The 19,378-nt window shown below is 37.8% G+C and overlaps 1 protein-coding gene across 1 annotated transcript; it reads left to right on the top strand.

Annotated features, from left to right (window-relative positions):
* Window positions 1–4,644: 4,644 nt before the first annotated feature.
* On the top strand, window positions 4,645–19,222 carry c14h21orf91 (chromosome 14 C21orf91 homolog). Its single transcript, XM_087807282.1, has 5 exons — window positions 4,645–4,778; window positions 5,769–5,914; window positions 14,366–14,839; window positions 17,536–17,598; window positions 17,937–19,222. The coding sequence occupies exons 2-5, from the start codon at window positions 5,788–5,790 to the stop codon at window positions 18,122–18,124; spliced, it is 852 nt and encodes a 283-aa protein (XP_087663408.1). The 5' UTR covers window positions 4,645–4,778; window positions 5,769–5,787; the 3' UTR covers window positions 18,125–19,222.
* Window positions 19,223–19,378: the final 156 nt, after the last annotated feature.

The following is a 19,378-nucleotide window of genomic DNA, read 5'->3' as shown; positions in this document are numbered from 1 at the left end:
CTTCTGTTCACTTTGACCCTGTCGTAATCATTTACCAGCCTTGCCAATGATTAACTCGCAGTGACATGACGACAGTAAGAAATCGTCTATGTAAAAGTGTGGCTAAAGGTCAAATCATGTTTTAAAAGTGAGTCATTTCCCTGTTTTGAGTTGTCTTCATCTCCTTGTGTGGCAGGCGAGTGATGGATGAAGCAAACTCTTGTTAGTCAGCAGCATGTTAGTCATAGAGCTGAGGGGTGGAACATGAGGCCCCGAAATCCTAGAAAGATCCTTTTAAAGATACAAGCGATGTTGTGGAATGTTTTATTTTATGATCAAATATTACTAATGGTTGCTTATCTAAGATGACCAGTAGACGACCGTCTTTCTCAGAAGCTGTTTTTCTAAGTACTGTTATCTCACCAGGTTGTTTTAATGATCAGTCAGCGTCTCTCAAGATTGTTTGACTTCCTTCTTGTCACCCGATCAGTCTGGTCGCTCCTTTGTTTGAGAGACTTAGCTGTTGTTCTGACTCATGCTATTAGCAGACGAACACTTAAGTGATGCAAACGTCCAACATTTGTTTCTTAGACTTCATATCACATTAGAACAAACTTTATTTATTCAATAAACTGTGCTAAAGAAACTCAACTATAGAATTGAGAAAGTCTGTATGAACAAATCGTTTATTCATACAGACTTAAACGATGTGTTACTTGTGTTTCTTATTGAAGCCATTTTTGGATTAGTATTAGCGAGATGCGTTTTCTAGTGTTTGCTAGTGTTTGCTAGCTCATTGCTTTTTAGAATAACAATTGTTTACTTGATAATATATTCAGTAAAATTACTTTAAAGTCACAGACTTAAGAGGCCATTTGAATGATTTATTTGCACTTTTTGGTAGTCCGATAGGATGCATTATTCTGAACATTACTGTAACATATTATAAATTAATGATGTTTGTTTTATTAACTCTAACGTAAAGTGAAGGTAATTTTAAACTGTATGGTAAACATGCCAGCTAAGCTAAGTAAAACTTACAAACCTGTAACAGGTTGTATTTTTAGAAGATTAAGCAATTAAATTCAGCAAAAAATCCTAAATAACAAATATCTAATATTAAAAAATGATTTAGTGACAGGAACACTTTAAACGAATACATTGTGACTCTGTTAGTTTAATTAAAGTTGAATTATCTAATGAATTTGTTTAAAAACAAAATGACACTTGGTTCACATTTAAAATTCTAATGATAATAAGGATTTCTGGTGGAAGTGGAGACATTTTTTAGACATTTTGGCATTAAATTATACATTTTTACAAGTAAATGAAATACATCATAATAGAGCATATTTCTAGATTTCTTCATTGTCCACTAGTTACATATCCTCTTGTCACAAGAGAGCACAGAGAAGACTGAGTGACTGACTTCTTTTCTTGCACCTCTATCCCGACTCGCTGAACTAGTTGAACAAGTTCTTGCTGCGACTTGTTGCTGCACATGTTGCAACACGACTGTGGATGAAAACACCGACGATGTGCAGGTTTTACTGTAGTTTATGATCAACCAAAGCTGGATCTGTTTGACTCTCGTTCCCTTGTAGCTGTTTTAAAGGTGAAAGGTCATCGTGTAGATCATATTTACTTTCTCAAATAACATTGATCCATACATGTGGTACCTTATTCACTGCAGCTGCTGAAGCCACACATTCTTCTAGTCAGTGGAGTAAATCGAGGGCATGTCACGATCTGTCACAAACAACAGTTTACTTATGATTGACTTGAGGTTTAACTGCATGCAGGACTCTTTGTTGTTGAGCTTTTTTACAGTGTAAAGTGTGTTGTTATGCTTTGAAGGGAACAGTCGAAGTTTAAATTATAGTATTTAAAAAAAAAGAAGTTATAAATCCTTAATGTCAATTAAAATACTAGTGTGTGTTCTCACTGTGTCATGTGACAAACCCTTAAGCTTTTTTTCTACAGAATACTATTCGTATAATGTTGCAGCGCAGTCAGTGCATCTTCTCACTTCCATATGCTAGTAACATAAGCAAACAGAAGTTGTTTAAAAGTTGTTGTTGTACTACTCAATAATTGCCACAAGGTGGCAAAAGAGTATTCAAGTCAACCATCGACCATCAAGTCAAGTGAAGTTCTTTTGTTGTCAAATATGCATGTATTGAGACATACAGCGTAAATGAAATTGTGGTTCTCTCTGACCCACGATGAACATCGAACAACATTAAAGACATTAAACACTTAAAACAATTAAAGACTTAACGGTTAAAGACATTCAAGAAATAAATAAAAATAAATAACCAACAAATTAAAATGAAAAATCAACAAACTTAAATAATCAGCTAATAAACAGAATGTAAAAAAAACATAGAACAATGTAAATGCACAGATACAAGTTAAAGCAGAGGTGAGAGTGATAGTAGGACAGGGAGCGAGTTCAGTCTCCTGACAGCCTGGTGGATGTATATCCACAATGTGTATGTATTAAGTACTACTTTACTACGTCCACTGTCCATAATACAATCTACATAATACATGATACTACTTTACTGTCCATAATACAATCTACATAATACATAATAGTAAGTAAGTAAGTAAGTAAGTAATATTTATTTATATAGCGCTTTTCGAGACCAGGGTCACAAAGCGCTCAAACAATCAAAACAATACTCAAAAAAGTACATACTTTAAAGATCAAGATAATACTGAGAACAACACAGGAGTTCGAGAAATTCAAGGAAAAGCCTGAACAAATAGAAACGTCTTAAGATGTTTCTTAAAGGAGTCAGTAGACTCCACATCAAGCGCAAAGAGAGAGGAAGATCGTTCCAAAGCTTAGGAGCAACAGCCTGAAAAGATTTCTCTCCTCTGGTCCTGAGCCGTGTGCGAGGAACCGTAAGTAGATTTTGATCCACAGACCTCAGAGCCCGAGCTGGGGTGTAAGGCTGGATCAGATCAGTGATGTAAGGAGGAGCCTGACCATGAATAGATCTGAAAGTAAGAACCAGAATTTTAAAGTTGATCCTGAAAGAAACTGGAAGCCAGTGAAGAGTTTTAAGGACCGGAGAGATGTGAGTTCTTCTACTTGAGCGGGTCAGAATTCTCGCTGCAGAGTTCTGAATCAACTGCAGGCGAGACAGATCCTTCTTGTTAAGACATGAAAACAAACTGTTACAATAGTCCAGACGAGAAGAAACAAACATGGATTACAAGCTCCAGATCATGTTCCGACAACATTTCCGTTGTTTAGAGAGAGAGTTTAGAGATTTTTCTCACTTGAAGGAAACAGTTTCTGGTCAGTTTTCTGCAATGTCGAACAAGAGACATAATACTACTTTACTGTCCATAATATAATGTACATAATACATAATACTACTTAACTGTCCATAATACAATCTACATAATACATGATACTACTTAACTGTCCATAATACAATCTACATAATACATTATATTACTTTACTGTCCATAATACAATCTACATAATACTACTTAACTGTCCATAATACAATCTACATAATACATTATACTACGTTACTGTCCATAATACAATCTACATAATACTACTTAACTGTCCATAATACAATCTACATAATACATTATACTACTTTACTGTCCATAATACAATCTACATAATACATAATACTACTTTACTGTCTATAATACAATCTACATAATACATAATACTACTTTACTGTCGATCAGTTCAATTTAGGGACAGATAGGATAATTTCTCTAGCTTTCAAAACTACATTTATTTTCAGCAGCGATCTGTTGCCAGCTAAACACTTTTTGTAATATTCCATAAAATTATTTATTTATTTTTAAATATTTTTTACGTTCATTCTACGTCTCAAGATTTCACACTCAGAGTAATTACTTATACTGCTACTAATAATAAAATAATAATAATAATCACCGCCATCATCATCAATTAATATGAAAAAACCGTCCATGATCTTGCTTAAAATCATATTATCTTTAATTTCTGTCATATAGAAACATAATAATGTGAATTATTTTTTTAAATTCTTTTAAGAGACAGATTGGACACAACGCTGAATTCATTAATTTCCAGAATACCCTATTATGCATCGATACAGTCGCAGACACAGATAAGTTAAAGGTTAAAGATAAAATAAAGGGCCATATATAATATATATAAAACAATAGTCATAATAATACAGTCAATATGAAACTTTCCGTTTCGGTTTCTGATGAAAAAAATAATCTTTCATGGGAATTTCCACACGTGGTTTCCAAAACGGAACAACAAACATGTAGAAACAAACATATTAACACTTGATTCAATATTCATGTCGCTCTAGTGAGACGTCATGAGACTAAAAGAGGCACATCCATTTAATAATACTTCATAAACTACATCAACACCTGTATTATAACTTTTTTTTACGTGTAGCTACGTCATCATGACGCTTGTGGAATGTACCATCACGAGGCGGGGGTAGCCAAGTACATGCTTGTAGCGACAGTTTCGATTATTGACTTTTATTCGAATAGTATGCAAGTATTTGGGTTCCTGTAGTTATATATCTGACACTTTTTTTCCGCACGTGGTGAGTCATTCTTAGCAGCGTGAGTCCGGACACCCCCTGGATGGAAACTAGTGGTTCATTCTGTGGAGAGCAGAGTGTAGCGGTGGATGTGCTGTGACGCGCGTGTGTGTGTCTCTGCCGTGTGTTCGCTCCCGGGGGCGCGAGACGAACGAGGGGTTCAAGGACCATCGACTTGTCATCCTGGAGGAACGCTTGAAGCGAAAGGTAAGTTTCAAGACGATATAAAGCTTCATTTGTTGTCAAAAGTCTGAGGCTTTTTCCTGACAACAAGTAACGGGCGCGAGCCTCTCGGGTGTCAGTCCTGCTAGCTTAACTTTTGTTCTGCCTCTTTGTTCGGTGCCGTGTCGCCCTCACTGGTGTCACACCACTGGTTATTTAAGTTTATTTACACGTGAACTGAGACGGTGCGAGAATAACGGAGTGTAAAGTTAAACCAGAACAAAGTCGTCGAGCTTTTCTTCCAGCAGCAGCTCGTGTTCACCATTGAGGACTCTTCTAGCAGATCAACACACATGTGGATAACCTTGATAAATATATTTATATTTTATATACTTGTATTGTCTGGGGTTTCCGACCTGTTGGAGTTCTTACTTTAGTGTGGAAGGTCGCATGTTGGTGCTGTAGTTTCAAGACAAAAGAACCGGAACCTAGAAGATCTGACTTATTTCCATGTACCTACTTCAATACCAACACTAAAAGTGATGAAAAGCACATGAAGAAACCTGTTATTTCAGTTATGCTTGACTATCATGCCATCAACACTCATGTGTTTCATGTGGAGAATACAGTTTTAACCTGGATAGATGCATATATTTTCAGGATTCTACTGAAAAAGGCTCTTATTGTTGAAATGTAAACGGTCAGCTACTAGTATTCTTAGTCTGACTAAAACATTCAGGAGAATAAATTGAAAGTTGCTGCTTCAAAATGGCAGAAACGACTATTTGCATGGCATAATTCTGTTTAAATTTAAAACCACCAGCAGATAAAAAAGATAACCGTGCAGACGGCTTAGTTGAAATCTATCATTTATGCCCTTTTTATTTTAACAAGACAAGCTGTATGTATAATCAACCAAAACCATTCCCCTGGCTGTAAATGACACACTTTCAATGACCAATATTGAGTGAGTGTAAAAGGGTGATAAGGATCTGATGCTCCGGTCTGCTGTTAATCGTGTGTTCTGCTCCACAGCTGCTCCCTCAGAAGCACCATGGATGAAGAACAGCAGTTTGTTAGCATTGATCTGAACGATGACAATATCTGCAGCGTCTGCAAGCTGGAAACGGAGACGGGAACTTTATCTTTCTGCCACGTCTGCTTTGAACTCAGTATTGAAGGTATGTGGGCTAGACGTTCTCTCATAGTTTTGAACCAGAAACCCTAATGAAATGGTGTGGAAACTTGTGCATATATACAACTGGATTTACTATTCGATGTGTTATTGTTGACAATGTTTTTTAATGATCGCTATGAATATAAACATCTTGAATAACTATCAACTGACTTATTTTTGTAGCAAAATGTTGATAATTAAGCTTAAAATATTAGACCGGCTGTTATATTTCATTATAGTGTTTATAATTTTATTAAAGTGCTCAGGTGTCCTCGTCATCAACTTCGTACAAAATGACGAACTTAAAAACATCCAAATACCTCCATGATTCTTGTCCAATGTCCGTCTTGTATTGAGGCCTCGACATGAGGAATTGTTCTGAAAAACTAAAATAACTCTACATTTAAAGCTTGTTTGTTGCTTAATCTTAACGGTGAACACGCCACACAAACAGGAAGTACTCGGGTACATATTGTGAGAACTTCCAGTGTAGACAGTAGGTACTGTTGCCATTGAAGCAACTCAATGGGAATAATTTTATTATCTGTCAATCAAACTGAACTCCCCCCCGGACACCTCTATATGCTACTTTCTCACAATGTTCTAAAAAACACCTACCCCTCCTTTAATTCTATTGACTTAAGCATGAAGCCTGCTGTCTCAAATCAACAGTTTGTCTATGTTGCACCTACATTAGCACCAAAGGAGGCCATTTAAATGAGAAAAATGTAACGTAATCATGAGTCATCTCTCTCAGAAGTCCAAAGTTTCTGTATCATCAACTCATTGAAAACAACATTACTATCTTATTCATGGAGAGAAATCCATGATTTAGGAATTAGCATTCACACTTAGCATTGCTAACTTTGTGTTCATTTAATTTTACTGCATTTTGTTGTTTTATTTGTACAATTTTTTAAATGTCTCTGGTCGAATAATACAGTTTGTAATGACCCTCTTGGGCCACATAAAATCTTCTCAAGGGCCACAAATGGCCCCCGGGCCTGACTTTAGTCATACTCTATATATGTTCTATACCATAAATACTGTATATATTTGACATCAGAAGGTGAACAATCCCAGTTCATTATTCATAATTTTGAATTCAACAAAGCTGAAACCAATGGACTCTTCTCTCTTTCTAAAAAGATGATGACGTCTAGTCCATTAGTCCCTCTCACAAATATGAACAATAATCTTGAACACAAACACAGGCTAATAGGTCTTCATCACCACATCTCTCCCTCATTGTTATTCCCTCGTTTGATGTGCCACTCAAACTGGTTTGAAACGTTGCCATCTGTTAATTAATGAGCTTCCTATTTGGAAGAACTGCAGCTCAGAGAGGGTTAGATAAGTCACTCTTTCAGCTCAGTGTGCATAGATCCTCAAAGGGAAGAAGAGTCTGTGTTCAAATGTCTTTGACTTGTAAAATAGGTTGATATAGCTTTTTAAGAGGAGCTAGTGCAGGGCTGTATCAGTTCAGTTCTAAAGACGTTTGAGATATTGATCAAGGCTCTGAAGAAATAACTGTCTGTTGGAACTACAGAGACAGTTGTTGACTAACGTGTCTCATAAAATAAGCTTCCTTTTTTGTGTCTTTAAAGTGGAATTTATTCAATATTGTATAACTCCAAGCATGTTTTTGTGATGCAGTGTTTAATTTGTGGGAGGAGGTTTGCCGAACAGCATGTGGCGACTTATAACTGGGTTGATTTGAAAGGCTGAAGCTCCGAGCCCACTGACTGCTCGAGTAAAAAGCGGCAATATTCGTTGCCAACCTTCATTAGAATGAATGAGAAGAAAAGGTTTGATGGTTCTACGAGCAGAGCTATGTGGAATATAAAGGAAATGTTTTGCAAACAAACAAGCCCTCCTCGTGTCAGTTTTCTAAACTATAACCAGCTTTCTCGAGGCCAGATGCATATTCATTGCTGCCTGACTTGAATACTATATCAGCACAATGTCCTCATTTGTTGTCTGGCCTGAATCTAAAAACGTTGGATAATGCCAGAATTATAATTCTGTTAATCCACGCCTCACTCTGGACTGTTTCTTCTGATATGAAACACTGTAACTTAAAAAGATGCAGATCACTCCAGCTTTTAAGTTTTGATGTTTATATTTTACTCCGTTTCACATCAATATTTCATAAGGTTTTGAATATGCTGTGTCCATGCTAAGTAGAGAATCTCCTGTGTGCTGTGCTGCTATAAAGCCAAGTGTTTGTAGTTTTACTCCTACAAAGAGGCTTTTGAATTTACCATTGCATTTTTGCTTTTTGCTTCCTACTTAAGGTAAGGTAAGGTAAAACTTTTTTGATCCCTCAGGAAGTCTCCTTCGGGAAATTGTTTTTTTCCAATAGCCACAGAAAAATACAGCAATTTTTTCATAAAAAATCAAATCAAAATAAGAACAAGAACATAAAGAGAAAGAACAAAATCACACAATCTAAGTCCAAGGATAAAGACAAAGAACATAGATCAAAGAAAAACAACAAAGACAAAGGATACAAAGACTAACATAGAACAGAACATCCAGATACTTTCACTCCACTCCTGCCCCCGAACTCAGAATTGTACAATTTAATAGCCCGAGGAATGAATGAGTCCTTGAGTCTATTTGTTTTGCACCTTGCTACTTGCATTACAGCATTACTTGCTGCATGGCTTAGTTTAGTATCAAGCCTCAACATGCAATTTTGAATGTATGTTGCTGGTGTTTTAAAGAATTGTTTGTGATCTTCAGACATTTCTTGCAAATCTTAATCTTGCATGACGAGTTCAATAAAACAGCAGATGAATATTTAAGCAGTGTGGTGCGGAACTGAGGAAGGAAGTGTCCCATACATGTGGATTTACCTCAATATATTTGGACTAGGCTCATATCTGAGCTTTTTGCTGATTCAAGACAATCCTTCTAAGTCAAAGTGATGTGTTTTTTTCTTTATAAATTCTAGTTATTAATGCTACTTAAAGTATGTAACCATTCTCTGTGTGTTTAAATAAGGGCTGTGTGACTGTCCTAGAGGTTGAATGGTGTGACGTACAACAAAATGACCCGTGATTGAGTCTGATTTACCATATGACGTTAAAATAAATCCATCCCATAACTTGACCTTTGAAATCGTGAAAAGGAAAGGTCTTCTTCTCTACAGCCACTTCAAAGGCATCCATTTAACTGGGGAAATATCTTGAGGGCTTACAGACGGCGGTCTCTGGTCTTGTTCAATCTAACATGCAATCAATTCTACACACTGTGTCTCTTACAAGGCTCTGATATCATGGATGAACTTGAATCCCCAATTATGTTATCTGTCTTGCTGGCTTCAGATCTTTGGTTCTGTTCAGACTTGTCCATGTATGCTCTCTACATTCCCTTGCATCTTCCGAACTAGTAAACAACATTCATTGATCCTCTATGTGGTTTTCATCAGCATTTTAAACCTTTCCCCACACTTTTCTTTCCACAAGTCCGGTCTAAGTAAACAGCCTGTTTGTTGAAGACAGATTTGAGCAGCTTGTTGAGGCACAGAGGAAGTTGAACTTTTGTTCTGGCTCCAAGTGGTTGTATCCTGAGGAAACTGCTCTGGACTCTGTCGGATGAAGCCCAAACTTCACTGTCCCAGCTTTTCTAGATTTTCTTGCTATTTGTACATTTTTTTAATTGTATTTTCTATTTTTGCATTTCTGTAACTAATTAATCTTGAAAAGTCACACAGGAGCCGGGCAGGACAGCAGTGATATATTCATGTCAATATCACTGAATATTTCACAGTTTAGCCTCAATCGTGACACAAACGCTGATGATAACCCTGATAATAACCATTTGAAGGCGACTTGGTAGCGAAACAAGAAGTACTGGTTTTTGCGGTCCAGAGCAGTTACAGGAAGTGTCATAAAGTTGTGACTTCTTAAAAGAAAGTGGCCCTTGAGATCTCTAGAAGCCGGTCAATTCTTCTTCAGTTTGTGCATGCGCCATAATTCTAATCACTGCTAGACTTGCTCACTATCTTCTAAACCAATAAGATGCACATTCCTCAAGCTAGACCAGCTGGAACAAAGCAAACAGTTCGGGTTCAGTTTGCTGCTGAGGCCCTTCCCTCCTTTAAAGTACGTTTATATAGGTGAACTAAACCAATTTTTGCAAGAACCCACTGTCTAGTTTAAAAATAGCTGTAGTTGTTATTTTTGCTTTAATTTTTTTTATATTTTAGTCCGTCTTATTATCCAGAGAGGCTTAAAGCGACCGATATCTTCTTCCACCAAAGAGCTTTGCATGATTTACAGGAAAATGGCAGATCCATTACAGGCCTTTTCATGGAGTCCTTCCCTTCATAATTTTGTGAAATCAAGCGTTAAGCTCCCGGCTATTTCCAGCGTTCATAAAAGCCTCAAATGTGGTGATTAGCGAAAGAAACTTGCTCTTTTAATCCGTATGTGAGATCCATTTTCTCCAAGGCCTTCCTTATCGGGGGATTTCATGAAACTGGCATTAACCGTCTGAACTCTTAACATTCTATTTGGGCTATCGGTTAGTTTTGTCTGAGAAAAAGAGAAATATGGCAACAGTTGCCTCTTGTTTTTCACCAACAAACATGTGGTGTGACCTCGGGGTCTGTTGTCTCGGTGTGAGTTCTCTGCTGACAACACACTCCTCGGAGTTGTGCCATGAAACACCTCATCAATGACCCTTGTCCCATTTGTTCGCACTGCCTGCTCACGACTGTCGGCTTCTGTCGGAGCGTGTTACGGATCAGATGTCTCTCAAGTTGAATTGATGAAACCCTGAACAGAGTTAGGACAACGCATGCCTGTCTGGATCTAGAGGGACATTAATGATTCTGATCATGTTATAAAACCTTAAACCTTAATGTTTATCTAAGGCCTTGAGTTTGTAACAATTCTGTATGGATTTATGAAAAGCCAATCCCCAAGATGTAGGTCAACTCTGCTTGTTGGCCTCTAACAACCCTGACAGTTGACGGTTGACAAGGATTCAAGTTACAGTGAACAACGCTACAAAAGGTCAACCACACAAGTATATTTATAAAACTTCATAATTAGTAGTTTTACCCATCACTTGCTACTACTATTACAAAGAAAAAAAAATCTATATTACAAATTATTATTTTGTTGTTGTATTGTGCTCTATGTAGCAATAAGTAATCGATAAACTGGCGGCAATTATCAACATTTTATGACGACACAAATGAAAGATTATTAATCCGTCCTGTAGGTGGGGGTGCTAATCCCAGAAACGAGGGTAAATTAGACGTAAGCAACGATGATGAAGAAGACGAGTTGACTACAGAAGAAAAAACATAGTAGAAGAACAAATGCAAGGATGACAGAAAATACCAACAATAAAAAAACAAACAAACAGACTTCTCATCTTGTTTAGCTATTGTTTAAAAAGAAACAAGGTTTACACAAGACATGTTGCTTATGTTAATGTCATTTATTGTGTCCAGCAGTTGGAATAATTACATTCGTTTTCCAGTTTTATGGGTATTTTATCTTATTTAGTCCCATTTATCGTGATATATAGTTGATGAAATGTCTTGCAATATATTTGTATTTACCCCTTTAACATTTATTTTCTTTATCTATAATTATGGTTCATGAAGAGGTACAATAGCATGTCTAGTTTTTTTTAAACCTTTATGTTCAGGAGCTCTCCAGTCCATCACACTGTGCCAGAGCGTTCTCAGTTAGCCTTTTCACTGCATGTTGTGCTGCTTCTGACTCATTCAGCTGTCACTGTTGAACACTGTGGATTCACCTCCAGTGAATAGTGTGTGTGTGTGTGTGTGTGTGTGCGTGCCCTCACCCCTGAGTTCATTATGTGTGCACCAGCTATGAGTGCTAAGCTGCTTAGCTAGAGCGAGGTCTCTGCATGATGGTAATGTCAGGGCTGTTGGCAAGAGATTTCCCCACTACAAAAGTATTAGTTGCTGTGTTTTTGGTGAAGAACAACTCTGACAGGATTACGATGTGATTTCTGATTTCCTCCGCAGATTCTTTTGCCAGTCGGAGTGTCAAATGCCTGCATGTTTTCTTACCTCACAAGTCTAATCCAGTCCGTGTCTGGGTCAAACGGCCGGGATTTAAATATGCATGAGCTAGGAATAGATTTGTGTTCACACGGTTGTGTAATGGTGTCGAACTGTACTGTGTCTGGCTTTGTGTGGACTGTGTGTATCACAAAATGAAAATACAGGCCAAGATAAGTGCCCCTGCCAAGTTATGTTTTCTTCTAAACAATCATTGATCATGCTATGACAGGGTGTTCAAATTCAATCACATGAAGGGCCAAAATTGGAACCACAATCTGGATCAGGAGCCGTACAAAATATTAAATGATATAGTATCACAACTGTTCCTTCTCTTATCTATCATTATTTCTCTCACATATTTTGCAGAGGAATTCTGTAGCATCACGGATGTAAAATGCTGTAAAAGGTTCTGATTTATTTTGATAAGGTAAAGTTATAAATATACATTTTTAAATATGAAAACTATATTTTGATCTCCATCTTGCAGAAATTTAGTCATTTTTAATGTCAACTGGTTCAGAAAAGAAGGTCCAAGACGCTAATTCATAGATATTCCTGACAAGTTCAACTTTGTTTGTCTAACTTAACGGCCTCGTCTTGTGCTAACTTGCCGTAGTTGTGTGGGCGGACTGCTGTTTTCTCATACTTGTCGGCTGAGAAAGTCCTCTGAGGTCAACTTATTGAGACGAGCTTGTTTCCTAATCTAGCTTCTGACTGTAACAAGCCTCTGTTTGATGAGAAATGCCGCTTTGTTTCCTGGAAGCGGGTCAACACACACTCAACTCCAGCTTCCTTTAGTGTAACGGATCATTGCTTCATTGATTTTCCTCTCGCCGTCTGGTTTTACTTCCTGCTGAAGCCTTGCAATACAGCAATGTGGATTTATTTTTTTACTCTTTGCCTTGAGTATTGATAACATCGTTCCTCTACTTAACCAGTTAAGTATTATTATCAGTAACACTCTGATAAAGATCATGTTATGTTGGTGTTGATGCCTTAAGGCATGTTACTGTGTATAGGAAATGGACTAGAAGCAACACATTTGGACACTCTCACAACTTTCACCCTCGTCATTGTCCTAGTTTCTTTAAATTAAATCTCAAATAAACAAAATGCGTTTGTTTCTTCTCGTCTGGACTATTGTAACAGTTTATTTTCATGTCTTAACAAGAAGGAGCTGTCTCGCCTGCAGTTGATTCAGAACTCTGCAGCGAGAATTCTAACCCGTTCAAGTAGAAGAACTCACATTTCTCCCATCCTTAAAACTCTTCACTGGCTTCCAGTTTCTTTCAGGATCAACTTTAAAATTCTTGTTCTTACTTTCAGATCTATTCATGGTCAGGCTCCTCCTTACATCAGTGATCTGATCCAGCCTTACACCCCAGCTCGGGCTCTGAGGTCTGTGGATCAGAATCTACTGATGGTTCCTCGCACACGGTTCAGGACCAGAGGAGAGAAATCCTTCCAGGCTGTTGCTCCTAAGCTTTGGAACGATCTTTCTCTCTCTTTGCGCCTGATGGAGTCTACTGACTCTTTTAAGAAACATCTTAAGACGTTTTTATTTGTTCAGGCTTTTCCTTGATTTTCTGGAACTCCTGTTGTGTTATCAGTTTTATCTTGATCTTTAAAATATATACTTTATTGAATATTGTTTTGATTGTTTAAGCGCTTTATGACCCTGGTCTGGAAAAGCGCTATACAAATAAAAATGACTTACTTACTTACATTAAAGATTACAAGTCTAAGGACATCTACATCACATAAGATAGTTTATATATGCAATTTTAAAATGAAAATTTGTTGTCAGATTGTTAAATCACTGTTGCTTGTTCCTCTATAATACTTCAGTTCAGTTGTGTATGTTTTTAGCGGGATATGACAACCTCTCATGCAAACCAAAAGATGATGCATTGTTTTTGAGAATACACCATCCTGTAAAGAAATATTTGAGTAGTAGCTGCTGTGTGTATTGCGTAACAAAACATTTTTGTCAGAACAAAGTCTATCGATGTAAGAACTGAAGTGTCTGTTATCAAGAGAAAAATACTCGGCTAACTTCAAATAAAAAAAAGAAAGTGACGGTAGCTGTCATAATAAATTAAATCTTTAATCCATATATGCATATTCTGGCACCATTTAATTCCACATAAAGGACCAAGTATCTCTCTAATGTTGACTCCAGTACTAAAAAAGAGGGATCCAGGGATAATCCCGTCCTCCTGCATTCTGGTATCTACTCTGGCTAATCCAACGCTCAATGAGCAGCTTTTGTACGGGTCTGCCATAGGTCAGTCTGCTTCATCTCTGTGTCCCGCTGGTTTGTTTCTATTTACTCCGAAGCTATTTGTTGTTTCAGTTCGGATCAAAGTTTTCAGTGATTTGTGTGTTTGTCTGCAGGCGTGTCCTCCTCCACCCTGTTACACTCAAAGTCTCTCCGCGGACACAGAGACTGCTTCGAGAAATGCCACCTCATCGCCAACCAGAAGCTGTCACATTCCAAGGTGTCCCGAAGTGCCTACGAGGGGGTGAAGCTGGCGCTCGGCAAGAAACTGACCCGCATCATCCAGTACGCCCAGAACAAAGAGGCCGGCTCCCCCGCCAGCCCGGGCAGCAGACGCTCCGCCAGACTTCTGTGTTACAACCAGCAGGGCGACTGCAAGCTGCTGCCACAGTCGGACACTCAGGTGCCGCGCTACATGCCCTGCTGGGACAAGACCAAAGCAACGGAGCAGGAATACAGCATGGGGATGTTGGAGTGCAACACAGCCCAGGAGCTGGACTCTAATGGCAGAGGGTGGTCCGGTGACGGCAGGAGGAGCAGAAGTCAAACATCAGCTCAGAAACGACACCGAGGCCACAGCAGGGATGAATGTGAGTAGTTTTTTTTTTTATGGAGATGACAATTATCCTGTTTTTGCTTATGTCTGTGAAACCAAAAAAATGATGATACCTGGTTTATTAAACACTGTTGTTTGATATTTTCATGATTACACGTGAAAATAAAAATAAATTGTAAAAAAAAAAGCAGTACATAGAGTTTAAACGTTTTAAATAATTTTAAATTGATCAATATGGGATCAATGTGGTATCAAAATATCAAATGTAGAAGCTTCATTTATATGTTAGATGCTCCTTTATTAGTCCAATGACGGGAAATTAAACTTACAGTGTGCAACAGAGGTGTCAAAACTATTTGTGAGGACGGCAACAATCGATGCAGGGAAAACAAGAGAGGCCTAAATGTAAACACAGTCGCCAGCAGGTTATTCAGAACTTCCAAATAAAGGCACCTTTATCCTTTAATAACATTTTTAGTGTTTAGAAGTTAGCATTGGCACTCATATGGAGATCAACAAAGTAGATTGATTGATTGATTGATCGATCAGCTTGACTTTGTGGTGTTTCCCTTTAATGTTGTCAAAAAACATTGTTATTTTTTATATATATATATAAAGAATTTATATATATATATATATATATATATATATATATATATATACAGCTATGTTCAAAATAATAGCAGTGTGTGAATAAGTGAATAAAGCTCAAAATCCTTATAATATTTTTTATTTTCTTTCATTAGGAACACTGCACATGGTATTGCACAACAAATCATAAAGAAAAAAGTATCAATATTTATTTACTTTGCAGAATATGAAAGAAAAGGTGATATTTCTGTGTTCAAAAAAAATAGCAGTGTCAGCATTTCTCATTATAAACTCAAATACTTACTAAATAAACTGAAAAGATATTAACATTTAGCAATCCTGACAATAAGTTAACTAATATTTGGTTGAATAACCCCTGTTTTTGATAACTGCTGCACATCTGTGCTGCATGGAGTCAACCGACCTCTGGCACCTCTGAACAGGTATGCCAGCCCAGGAAGATTGGACAACCTTCCACAATTCCTCTGCATTTTTGGGTTTTGACTCAGAAACAGCAAATTTTATGTCACACCACAAGTGCTCAATTGGATTAAGGTCTGGTGATTGGGCTGGCCACTCCATAACCTCAATTTTGTTGGTCTGGAACCAAGATTTGGCTCGCTTACTGGTATGTTTGGGGTCATTGTCCTGTTTAAACACCCATTTCAGGGGCGTTTCCCATTCGGCATAAGGCAGCATGACCTCCTCAAGTATTATGATGTATCCAAATTGATCCATGATCCCTGGTATGCGATATAAAGGCCCGACACCATGGTAAAAGAAACATATCATGATGCTTGCACCACCATGCTTCACGGTCTTCAGAGTGTGCTCTGGCTTGTATTCAGTGTTTGGGGGTCGTCTGACAAACTGCGGCCCTTGGATCCAAAAAGAACAATCTTACTTTCATCAGTCCCCAAAATGTTTCTCCATTTCACCAGAGGCCAGTCGATATGATGTTTGGCAAATGCAATCCTCTTCAGCACATGTCTTTCTTGCAACAGTGGGACTTTAAGGGGGCTTCTTGCTGGTAGATTAGTCTCACATAAGCGTCTTCTAATGGTCACAGCACTCACAGGTACCTTCAGACCGTCTCTGATCTCCCTGGAGCAGACCCTTGGCTTAGTCTTTGCCATTCTGACTATCCTTCGGTCCATTCGAATGGTAATCTTACGTTTTCTTCCACGTCTCTCTGGTTTGTCTTTCCATTTTAAAGCATTGGAGATCATTTTAGCTGAGCAGCCCATAATTTCCTGCAATTTTTTATACGTTTTCCCCTCTCCAATCAACTTTTTAATCAAAGCACGCATTTCTTCTGAACAATGTTTGGCACAACCCATCTTCCATCAGTTTTCACAGAGAATTGCATTCACAACATGTGCTTCATCCTTAAATAAGGGCCTCCTGATTGAAACCTGTTTCTTTCACATAATGAATGATCTCACTGATTGAACTCCACACTGCTATTTTTTTGAACACACCCCTTTTACATCATTAGTAAATTACACAGACCCAGTAGTATTCATATCATTAAAGTTGGGTCTGTTGGTTCCTCTGACTTTACTACACCTGCTGGTAAATTATTTTCCATTTATTATTATGTTTTATACCAAAAACAGTGATTTATCTGGTTAGTCATGTTTGACTGCTATTATTCTGAACATAGCTGTATTTACATTCTCTGGTGAAATAATATAGTTTATAATGCGGGCCACATGAAACCTGCTAAAGGGCCAGAAATGCTGGTGTACAGCATAAAACAATAGAAAAAGAATATAAATAAAAATACAATTTCAGGTAGTAAATAAATACAACATCATAGAAAAATAAACCATATTCTGAATACAAAAATACAGTTGTTATAGTTGGATTAATATACAGTTGTGAAGGAGATAGTCACACGTACTATTGTACACAAATGTGTGGATTTCCAAAATGTATACACACTTAAAGCAACTATATTTTACTTTATTTTATATTACAATTCTATTCTGACATCTAGTTTTCAGGTTTTTCTTGGATGTTGAGTAATTTTGAAAGCTCTTATTAAATATTGGGTTATTTAAACTAATTCAATATTTGCTGTCTTCTATTTAAACTGCCTGTTTTAATGTTTTTTTGAATTAATTTTCTTTTCAGTGACTAAGATGAGTGTGGATGAGCTCCACCAACTGAACACTCAGGTTCTGATGCAGATACAAAGTAGGTGATCTGATGACACTCATGATATTTTCACTCTGCAAACAAAACAAGTCACTTTTGCGAAGTCTTTTTCACCGTTGAATAGAACTGCCCTGCGTCTAGTAAGACTCATGAGAGCAGAACTCTTTCAGTCTGGAGGGTCTGTTTGTTCTCGTACATCAAGTTCACTCGTCTTCAGCTTTGTGAAGCTGCAGATATTAGGAACAGTTGACTTGACAGCATTTTGATCAAATGGGGTTTCTCTCAGCAGCTGCAAAAGTACTGATTGAAATGTTCTCTTTGCTGAACATGTCTTTTATCGTAACACTTCTCATGTCGGCTGCTTCCTCGCTCCACAGAGGTCTTCGAGGAGCTGACGGCTGTGGTGCAGGAGAAGGACTCTCTGGCGTCCGAGCTGCACGTGCGACACGTCGCCATAGAGCAGCTCTTCAAGAACTGTGCCAAGCTGCCCTGGCTGCACATCAGCAGGGCTGGGGTCAAGGCCAGCAGCAGCAGCCCGGGCGGCACCGGCGGACCCGTGCAGTGACCAGGACCAGGACCTTCTTGTACTGAGAGTATGTTACACTGCTGTGGTTTACCAGCTCTGCATCAGAGCGGTCAGGTCTGCTGGATTCTTTCCTCACGGTTGACTTCTGGTGGGTTCGTTCAAGCGTCTATGGTCCGATCTTTGTCTGGACAAACCCAACGAACAAGAACCTCCATGATCCCGACCTTTGTGTGTGGATGAAATGCACTCACCATCAAGAATTGTGTTACTTTTGGTGTGAAGCAGAAGCAGATGACCTGCAAATATGTGTCTTTTCAAAGTTTTTTACGTGCTACATACTGAAGAAAACCTCATCACTGTGTGGATGGTTTTAAAATGTTTGGTTTTATCTCTTTTAATTCTTCCTCCAATGAGATGAAAAACATATTTTAATGATATTAGCTGTACATGGTAAATATAGATTAAGCTGCCAAACCAAAGTGCATTTCCTGTTACTATTCACCCGCGTTGAATCTATATTTTCCGTGTGCATCGTTCAAGGTCTGTCTGTGCAAATGATGTCAAAGAAATACATGCAGATGATGCTGGTGTTTTGTAAACCAAACCGGTTCAAGAAAGATGGCTGCTCTGCCCATGTTTGGTCTAACATGATGTAACTCTATGCAAGAAGAGAAATTGAAGCTTTATTGTGTAGAAATTGTCTCCATTGATGTGTTCCAAGGGAGGCCGTAGATCCGACGAGGCTCGGAAACAGAATGGGCTCAGAAATGTTTTCGTTTTGTCAGCATGTATCTTCTCTCTTTGTAAGAGATCCAAATATTTTTAACCCGTTCTAGGGTTCAGTTTTCACTGTGTGCTAGTGTTCGGAGTGTTACAATCTGTGGTCTTTGCTTTCAAATTCTCAGTTATTTGCTTTTAACAATTGTGTTAGAGTGATGTATTTTTTGGGTGTGAAGTGTTTTTTTTCAGTTTTGTATAGCATAGACTTGTGTCTTCTGCTAATCTTTGACTTGAGTATTATTTTTTTACTCTGGTTTTTTATATTTTATTTATTTTATGTGACTTTAAGGACCTTACAGTGCTTTGGGGTTTTTTTTACCTGTAGAAAAAGTCAAATAAAAATGATTTTCAAATCAATCACATGTGACTTTTATTTACAAACATTAACTTTGTGATGTGGCTGCTAACTTTAGTCGTTTTGGATTTGTGAACTTTAAAGGCTTATTGGCCCCTATGATTCTTCTGTGACGAAATTACAGAATAAAATGATTTAATTAATAAAATACAATAAAT

Source organism: Callionymus lyra, chromosome 14 (genome assembly GCF_982586985.1).
Source record: "Callionymus lyra chromosome 14, fCalLyr1.hap1.1, whole genome shotgun sequence".
NCBI classification, from domain to species: Eukaryota; Metazoa; Chordata; class Actinopteri; order Syngnathiformes; family Callionymidae; genus Callionymus; species Callionymus lyra.
This window is presented reverse-complemented; position numbering and strand designations above follow the sequence as displayed.

Excerpts from the sequence above, each read along its gene's own strand:
- c14h21orf91 (XM_087807282.1), top strand. The coding sequence starts at position 5,788 with ATGGATGAAGAACAGCAGTTTGTTAGCATTGATCTGAACGATGACAAT. Across the intron at positions 5,915-14,365 it reads CTTTGAACTCAGTATTGAAG|GCGTGTCCTCCTCCACCCTG; the intron begins GTATGTGGGCTA and ends GTTTGTCTGCAG. Across the intron at positions 17,599-17,936 it reads GGTTCTGATGCAGATACAAA|AGGTCTTCGAGGAGCTGACG; the intron begins GTAGGTGATCTG and ends CTCGCTCCACAG.